At 40.9% G+C, this 10,096-nt stretch overlaps 1 protein-coding gene across 1 annotated transcript; it reads right to left on the bottom strand.

Moving 5' to 3' along the window:
* Window positions 1–313: 313 nt before the first annotated feature.
* Window positions 314–2,373, bottom strand: LOC106013922. Its single transcript, XM_013090796.2, has one exon. The coding sequence runs from the start codon at window positions 1,811–1,813 to the stop codon at window positions 884–886; it is 930 nt and encodes a 309-aa protein (XP_012946250.1). The 5' UTR covers window positions 1,814–2,373; the 3' UTR covers window positions 314–883.
* Window positions 2,374–10,096: the final 7,723 nt, after the last annotated feature.

The following is a 10,096-nucleotide window of genomic DNA, read 5'->3' as shown; positions in this document are numbered from 1 at the left end:
AGTTGTACATAAAGGTAAACGCAGCAATACACGGAAATGGCTACTGGAGCCAAACATAGCTCATTATTTCAAGAAATTATGATAATACAATTGCCTTTACCGATCGTAGATAAAAGTTAACTTAAGGATTGCATGAAACTGACTATTGGAGCATTCCATTGCGTTGAAATGATTGTTTCAAGAAATAATAATGCAATTGTCTGTCTTGATCGTAAAATTGTAATCAAAGGTAAACTTAACGAAGCACAGAACTGGCTATTGGAGCAAACAAGAGCTTTGAAATTATTATTTCAAAATTGGTTATACAGGTGCCTGCTCTGATCGTAGAATGGAGGTGGAAATCTATGTAACGAAGCATGCATCTGGCTATTGGAGCATTCCATAGCTTTGAAACAAATATTGCTTCAAGAAATAATGATGTTTGTCTATCCTGATCGCAAAATTGTACTCAAACGTAAACCTAACGTTACATTAAACTGGATATAGGAGAATACAAGAGCTTTGAAATAATTGCTTCAAAAATGATTATACAGTTGCCTGTTCCGATCGTAGAATTGTGCCCTCAGATCGTGCTCTGTCATGACCGCCACTCTAGCTAATCTGCATGCGCACCATTGTAGGCCGCGCCATTACACCCAATGCGCGTGGCACCTTCCCACACTTGCCCTTTATTTATCTCAAAATGTGCGCTTCGTAGTGAACCGGATGTACATCAGGATGCACGGTCTAGAATAATATAATAAACTTCTCTGCTCCCATTTGCTGATATAAGAAACTATAGATTGTGTTGGTTATTTTGCGATGAACATAATATCTTAGGTTATAAACACAGTTGGTTTGCTTATAGAACAACGAATGAATTTTTTTGGGAGGTGATAGATAATTAGCCTATGACAGGAGAAGTCGGGATCTTGGGGTAGAAATACAACTTCTCGTCCTTCCCCTCTGGTAATGTGTAAAAACCAGAACCGTTCGGGCTCCAAGCGATGGCCTCAGTGGAATGTTCTCTACTATAGCTCGCGATGCGCTGGGGTATCTGGCTGTTCACTGCTTTGACGTAATCCAAATTGGCGACGTTGTAGTGGTATACGTCATCCTCACACACCAGAAGCATCTCCTTGCCGTCTGGAGAGATGTCCCCACCCTGGGGGTCATTGTGTGATGTGGTGAGCTTTAGAGTCCCGGAGTGGGCCTGGTCTAGGGCCACCCTCGGGCCGCCCCAGGCGGAGCTCGGGATCTTAGCGAGGACAGCTCTTCCCCCGTGAATTTTGGACACGACGTAGAGTTGACCTGTGGGGTCGATCATCAACGTCTCGGCGTCCTGCTCCGTCCAGGAGAACTGTAGCGTGTTGATCAGGTCTACCTCCCCACTCCGGAGGACAGACGGTTCTCTCACCATGTAGATTTTGTTCATGGCTCCAGCCCCATCGTGGTCGCCGGTGTCCGCTAGGTACAGGCAGTAACGCTTGGGCCTGACCTCAGCGGAGCAGGCCCCGGGAGAGGCGCAGTCGTCAGCGCAAGGCCCAACAGCCATGTCCTCCCAGTCGTAGTTCTGCGCGTGGCGGATGTCGAAGGTTGCGAGTTTGTTCCCGCCGTTGATGTTGATGGCGTAGAATCTGCTGCTGTCGCCCTTGTCATTGTGGGCGTAGATGACGTCAGCGTGAACACGTGACACGGCCAGCCCCGACGTCTCCTCGATGTTGTGGTGGGTCACGGTACCTTTAAGCACACGTGATCCGAACTGGACAGTGGAACAGCCGCCGATGATGAACCCCAGAATGAGGCTACACAAGCAGGCCAGGTTGTAGGACATTGTAGTCAGATGTTGACGTTATCAAATTCTGTGAAGTGGATGACGAAAGAGGGGTGAATTTGATGAAGTTGAGCATCATAAAAAACAACCCGTCTTCTAAATAATCAAAATTTTAAGAGGGAATCATAAAACTTTTACAGTCAGCCAGTCAATGATTACAGTCAGTCAATACACTTTTTAAAATACATAATTGAGAGATTAAGGTCAAAACCTCCCAGGATAAAATAAAATCTTTAGAGAAAAGAATTCCAAAGTTGACATTTTTTTATTCAATATAAACGCAAAGAAGGGAATGATTTAGGACGTAGAATAAGTCACAAGAAATAATTAATACTATGAAGAAACAGAAGAACAAGGAATAAATTCAATATAAAAAAAGGTTCACTGATGACACTGTGCTCCTTGTTACAACATCAAGGGAGTTAAAGAAGTTATGAAAATCTATCAAACAACGCAGTGAAGGATTATATTTAAATGTATAGACGGCTAAAATGAAGGACATAGACAAATGCGAAGAAAAGGCTGTCATAAGAATTTGTGGGAACAATAGAAAGAGATAACAGTTTTGAATGTCTCAGAACAAAAATTGGGGCACAAGGGAAACAACCTGAGATGTTAAATGTATTGCAATCGCAACATCAAAATGGAAAACGATGACAGCATCTGGGAAGGACAATGCAAAAATACAACAACAACGAAAAATACGAATTCTAAGAGATTCTTTATTTTCATCATCAAGATATGGATATGAAGCATGGACCATCCGTGAAAAAAAAATGAAAAGGATAACGTATTTCGAAATGAAAATACGTTCTGGGTGCACAGGTTGGAGGCAAAAGAGAAATTGGGAGACGTAACAGAAGATAAGAACGGGAAATTTGGCTTGGAACCAAAACAACACAGGTAGAAGGGCAAGAGACAGTGTTTTATTGCAAAATGGAAAACATTGTCCAACTAAACGAAAAGCTAAGAAGAAGACGTAACACTCTATAATGAAGATGCACCTAGTAATAATGTTTCCACGGCGGTTACAATACAATAAATGTTTGTTTTTTTAGGTATCGCCGAACATTATAGGTGTTACAAGTGTGTAATAAACACGAAAAGGAGGACAGATAAGAGAAACAGATATTTTATAGGAAAAGGGAGTAAAGAACACTAGAGCACCCACCAACTACCCACAAATGATCGTCCGTGTAGTCAGTAAAAGAAAATCCTCAAACTCCCCAGTGCAAGAATCTGATCCCAAAATATTAGACAGTTGCGTCATACATAGGGCATTTTCTGACAGTAATTTCAGAATGATACTTCAGAAAAGTGTAACAGACAGTTAACGTTATTTAATTACAACTATTTGGCTTTTCCATGTTTGAAACTGGTAGACTCTTCGCTGTTGTATGAAACAAGAAGTCAGTTTGAACCCTTTGTGGAGAAGGCTGTTTTATGTAGTAGATCCGTCTTTCTGCTGGAATGCTGTATCCTGCTCAAACAGGGTCGAAGCAGACGGCCTCCAAAATGATACAAGTACAAGGTACAAGTTTTCTATATCTCATTTCAAAGCGTAACTTCCGTTATGTCATGCGCACTGGGGAAGTGGGAGTTACTTTGATTGAAACATTCAAGATAGGGTCGCTTGTCCCAAGCTAAGTCATATAATTGATCCACTGACCAAAAGCTGACCAGCTTCATGAAATAGAGTACGAGAAACAAAATGAAGAAAAAAATATATTGACTTGTTTTGTTATTTTCTATCTTTTGTTTGTCTGTTTTTGTTTTTTAAAATTTTATTTTATTTTATTTTATTTTATTCTTTTTGTTTTAGTTCTGCTTCTTTGTTACATTGCTCACAGTCTCTGGTTTCGCGACTTCTAAAATGTGCAAGTAATTTTGAAAATGAGGGACTTATGCCGCTTTGACCCACGATTAAAAACTGAATTACATAACGGACGAGTGGGCTGTTTTAACTTTTATAAATGATACGATGGTCCCAGTTTTATAGATAAGCTTTACAGCTTAATGTTCTCCTCGTTAAACAAACAGTCATCATTGTAGCTTCTGCGGTTTGGCCCGTTTCCTGCGTCACTTATGCTACTAAGAGAGAGAGAGAGAGAGAGAGGGAGAGAGAGAGAGGGAGAGAGAGAGAGAGAGAGAGAGAGAGAGAGAGAGAGAGAGAGAGAGACAATACAAACCTTCAAGCACTAATAAGAAAGACTCCCATTGACTGAACGATTGTTGTGAGTGGCGTGGATCTATCTAATTGGAGAAATATATTAACATCAAAACGCACGAGGGATTGCTATTTATATATCGATCAAGGTCTTCGTCACAACAAAACAGCGGAATGATAAGACTAGGACTCCAGGACCACTGTAATACATTTTCATGTCATGTTGTTCCAACTTCCGGTCAGAGACACTTATGATCTCTTGGAGAGAGGTGTAATTTTTGCATGTTGTGGGAGCGACGTACTGGCGCTAGCAAAGCATGAATCACTCATGATCGCTTGGAGAAACGTGCAACTTTTTGCAAGTTGTGGGAAAACAGGCATTGGTGCTAAGTCTGAATTTTTCACTTTCGCTGGGAGGGGAGGAACTAAACGTGTAATTTAAATTCACAGGCTATGGGGTTTACTGTGCATCGACGTTAAGCCTGAATGCTTCGTATTTTGATTTAAACCTTAAATTCAATTTTGATTAAGGAGAAACCCCCTAAAGAAATAACGGCCTTTAGGTGCTGAGAAAAAGTAAGACTGAAAGGCATAAAGAAAAGAGAGAAAAGAACAAAGAAGGACCTACCGGTGGGGCCCTTTAACTACCCATTTAATTTAAATGAAAGAGCTCGCGGTGAATGTCTACCTCCTGTTAGACACGTGTGGTAAGATAGGGGTTAAAAACTTCTATCTTTTTAAATGTATGTTTTTCCCTTATCTGCCCTTATCGTTTCAGATGATCTGATCGTACTAGTTTCTGTGTCACAGTTGGTTGAGAACGTGATAAGAACTGTATTTAATCTTTGCTTGCTTTTTACTTCACCTTTTCCTCCCCCTCTGTTACTTCGCGGTGTTGAACTGAGAAGCAAACATTTCTCCCTTTTTGTCTTGTATCGCCTTTTGCATAATAATGTTATTCCTGATTAATATTTGTCTGATCCGGTCTCTCCGATTTTTCCTGGGTTTGCCGCTTCCTCTGTTTCCGTCTGATTTCTGGTTATATGCTTTCGTTGCTATATTGTCTGGTGGTAGTGGTAGTCTTGACAGATGCACACAGTATAATATAATTCTTTTTTTTCTCGAAATATATCCCCCTTCCCCCCAGTTAACTTTAATTGGAAGGGCTGCAAACGTCAGCAAAAGAAACAGCTAACTTAATGAAAAGAGGAATTAATAATATGTGGACTTGGTGTTTCATCTAGAACTTCGTTTGCCTGCCAAACTTTTTTCCCGTTCGTATAAATTTCTGTTGTTCCAATCTACTAAGGTACATGTGTGATCTACATCTACCTAGTAGTTACGTAAAACCAACTGTGATTTTAACTCATTAGCAACCACCGACGGTAGCCTAGTGGTTAGGCTACCGGACTCGTAATCATGAGATTGCAGGTCGGGGTGTTGGAGCTCCAGCTCGGTCCGACGTTGTGCGCTTGGGAAAGGCACTTTACACGAAAAACCCATTTGGCTCTGTCATTTCGGAGATGGACGTTAAACTCAGAAGTCCCGCCTCTTAAATAACCTAATAGTGTTGATAGAAGTGTAAAACCCATACATTTTTTACATTTTCAACCAGCGACGAGAATACCCGTCTCACAGCAGCACCGCTTCAGATCCTCAGACTCATTAAAAAAAAACTAACAACATTATTTTTACAAACATATCTTTTTTTCTGAATTATAATCCACAGTTTCCAAACGTTGCCTTTGCAGAATTATACACGTTCTTTGTACATGCGTCTGTGGTGTAGCAGTTTGGCTCTCCGCCATCGGAGGCAGGTGACCCAAGTTCGATCCCCCATGGGAAGAATTTTTTTTTCGAGTATCTCAGCCTTTCTGTTGAGATGTTGCCTCCCTCTGAGCCCAGGTTTGCGCTGATAGGCATGGTTGGAAGCCCACCTCCTGAATGATCTAAACTGGGTCGAAAACAATAAGTAACAAATACTTACATTATTTCAGAATTTTCATACGTTGTCCGTTACAATTGAAATTATTCTAATATTTGTTATGGGTACCCTTTTTCTCAGAAAGCTTAAAACGACTTCTGTGGTGTAACGGTTAGGGGTTTCGCCGTCAAACACAGAAGACTTAAGTTAGATTCCAATGAGGGAAGAATTGGTATCGGGCATCTCTGTCTTTCTAATGCAACATTGTATCCCACTCAGTCTGGGTTGGTCCTAACAGACAGGGCCCAAGCTTGCTTCTTACATGATCCCAAATGTGTCGAAGTAGGCGTAAACCATCCGCATAACCCCCCCCCCCCCCAAACAATGAATGGTGTAATGAAATCGGAGAATCCGACATTTTCCCTCCCGGTGTCGGAATTTGTATCCTTTTTTTGGTGGGGGGGGGGGGGGGAGGGGGGTCTACCACCTTATATTTCTATTTAAAGATACACTGCTCAGCGAATTTTACTGAACGGCTGATCAAAGGAACAAACATGTATATTTGCATGTGTTTCTAAGGACACTCAAGGTTTAACAGTCACCAAACTTTGGCGGCTATTTTCTCGCTGATTTTACGTCTGACACCAGGCGAACCTCATTTCCTTCAGGAGCAAATATCTCGAATTCATTTGAAGATAGTAGGTATTTTTTCATCAAAAGCAAGACAAATGAACAAGGTTTAAGATTATTCCAATAACTCCATATGCCCCCCAAAAAACCATCAGGTCAGAAACCAAATGTTCTACCTGCTCCATCAAAATCGTAAGAATATTCGGAGTCGTCTTCAAAATATTCAAAGAATTGCATTCTAAAAAACCTGACATATTGTGACATTCAATAATTTTAACGCCAAATTTATCAAAACTGTGTATTAAGTAGATAGAACTTTGTAATTCTGATGTAGCGATATTGTGAAACTCAAAAGTATTGACTTCAAATTTCTCAAAATTAGGTATTGAGAAGATACAGCTTTGTAATTCTGAGGTAGCGATAATATATCAGCATCAGTATGGTTAGTTACTAGGGTGTTAATAGGGCGGGCTTAGGTGTTACACACTTCTTGACCAGCTTAAGTAAAAATAGATAGGACAACTTATAAATAGAAATGTTATATAATTATCTTATTGACTCCTTTACTGCCTGGCTCGAGACTGTCTTTGGCTCTCTGGATGGACTATGAGTAGAAGCAAATTATTGTATTACATAAATTTCATGATTTATAACAACACAGTACGCAGTAGTTTTTATTTGTAGTAGCAAAAATACATTGCCAATTACGATTGAATTTCGTCGTTCCATTAAACAAATTTTGTTGTTGCTTTGCCTTATATTTTCATACCTTATACATTTTTGTGTTCCCAATACACTCTACAAATAACATGACTTTCCCGCATACACTCCTTCATCCCCTACCCCCCAACCCACTCATCCCCTTTTCCAACTTAAGATCTGTTAACTTTAATATAACATTAAAACTAAACGAAATTCTAAATTTCTATGGGTTTTGATAATTTGCATACGCCATATCTAATAGCACTAGATCTAGCTTAATTCCAATTGAATTCTTTTTACGACATGACCACACCGCCACTTTTTGATATAAGACAATCTACGCAATAATGTAATCGTCTGGGACGTTTTTTACTTATTGATCTTATTATTATTATTGTTATTATTATTATTGTTATTATTATTGTTATTATTATTATTAATCAACTACTACTACTATTTTCATTCAAATATATATTTTTCAGTAACTAAAAGCAGGTAATTTGTTTTTATTGACTGGATCCGCCAAATTCGAGTGGCTGAGGAAAAAAATGAAAGAAAATTTAGGCGAGACAGTGTCTTGAAAACAAGAAGATTGGACCACCCCCGGGGCGGTACTAGATCTACTGACTGAAGTGTCTTTCGGTCGTTCCCAAAGGGGAGATATCAATAATATGTGCTATCCACAGTAGAATTGTAAATTGTAAATGGGCTGATTCACTGATTCGTCAATGTCATGCTCATAACTGTGCCTGAACTGAAAGAAGGAGATGCTGCGTTTTCTTTTCTAATCCTTACTATCGTCATTGTTCCTTTACTTCTTGTGTATGCTTGTCACAGTCTTGTGACCCGCTATTTCCGGGGTGCCTTGATAGTTGAAACAGACTTTGTGCTGTTGAAGCTAAAGAGGTGAGCAGAGTAAGTCTGATTCCCTGTAAGGACTTCTTTGTTGACATCCCCTCCTTGGTGCTCATATGACCTTATGCAGTTGCGAGAGCCGTAATACCTCTACTAAAAACTGAACTAACAAGAAGGTGGTCTCCGTGTGATCAGCTCACAGTCGTTTAACTTGTGGGGCCGAGAACGTTGGCGGCCATTGGGCTGTTGGCTGAGAGGGGAAAACGACAATGCGCGACACCTTTTGTTTTAATAAGAGTTTTACGGCACTTGCAACACAATAAGGTCATATAAGTGCCAAAAATTTAAGGAGGCGAGATAAAGACGATAGATGTTTGATGGGAAAGAAGGAGCAAACCAGACCAGAGCACCCGCCAACCACCCACTCATTATCTTTGCTAAAGCTGAAAAGTAGCCCACAATGAATTTATATTTGAGGTTGGCAACCGGGTGCTCTGGTGTAGTTTGATCTTTCTTTCCTATCAATCATACTGTCGTCCTTGTATGCTACTTTCTTGCAACACTTTTAATCTTCCTCACTTCTATGACCTATTTGTGTTACAAGTGCTGTACAACTCTTACTAAAGCTAAGCATTTGTATTCCTATTCACTGGGATTTATGAAACACAGAAATGAGCTTTTACTCCAAGACCTGCTCCTTTCTTGGGCCTGAAGGGGTTAAATACATGACTTTTCAACTAAACATGCACCACTGGACGACACTCATGCAACACTTGTGTCCATGAGAGAGAGAGAGAGAGAGAGAGAGAGAGAGAGAGAGAGAGAGAGAGAGAGAGAGAGAGAGAGAGAGTGAGAGAGAGGGTGGGGAGAGACAGAGACACACAGAGAGAGAGGGGGGGAGAGACAGACAGAGAGAGAGAGGGGGGGGAGACAGACAGAGGGAAGACACAGAGAGAGAGAGAAGCAAAGAAAGAAAGAGGGGGGAGGAGAGAGAGCGAGAGAGAGAGAGAGAGAGAGAGAGAGAGAGAGAGAGAGAATGGGGGAGAGCGAGAGTGAGACAGACGGAGAGAGACCGAGACACATAGAGAGAGAGGGGGGAGGGGAGAGGGAGAGAGAAGGAAAGAGAGACCCAGACACAGTGAGATAGAGACGAGAGAGAGACAGAGAGAGAGAAAGAGAGAGACAGAGAGAGAGAGAGGGGGGGGGTGACACACGCATACACACACACACACACACACACACACACACACACACACACACACACACACACACATACACACACAGTAACATATACGGCAGAATATTTTATTATCTACACTGTAAGACTGTTTCTCCTCGACAATGAGTAGCCGTCTTAACCAGTTTCGACTGTTTGTGAACAGTATGGAAGTAAGAGAATTATTCATTTATTGCTTGTACAACCACGATATACACATTAAAATAAATATCACAGCAAGGATTTCAGCGTACAATAGGAGTTGCCATTGTGATGAACAATCATTGAGATTTCCCCACTCCCCACCAACATACTTATTTGACGACAGTTTGAACTAAAATTTGAGATTGCGGATTCGGGGGATGGTTTGAGTTTCCGCTCGTTCCGACATTGTGTCCTTGGGAAAGACAATTAACACGAATTTCCCACTTGGCTCTGTCCTTGCAGAGATGGACGTTGAACTCGGAGGTCCCGCCTCTTAAATAACCAAACAGTGTGGATAGGGGCGTTAAACCTATACCATTTCACTATTTGAACATTAACTGAAGCTACTGAACGGCAAAGCATAAATCTATTCAATAAGTTATAGACCCCCTGCTCCCCCCCCCCGAGAAACAAGAAATTAAACACCTCAATCGTGGTGGGTGGGAGAAATGTACAGTGAAGGGAAAGCAGAGGAGAGGATGAGCCTAATTATGTGACAAACAGTACACTAGCCAGACAACAGCAAATCTTTTGGTCCTGGAGATTAATGAACTACTGTAATTAGTAATTCGAATCTTCTCTCTC

Source organism: Aplysia californica, unplaced genomic scaffold (assembly GCF_000002075.1).
Source record: "Aplysia californica isolate F4 #8 unplaced genomic scaffold, AplCal3.0 scaffold01524, whole genome shotgun sequence".
NCBI classification, from domain to species: domain Eukaryota; kingdom Metazoa; phylum Mollusca; class Gastropoda; order Aplysiida; family Aplysiidae; genus Aplysia; species Aplysia californica.
Note: the sequence above shows the minus strand (reverse complement) of the source record. Positions and strands in the feature narration are given on the sequence as shown.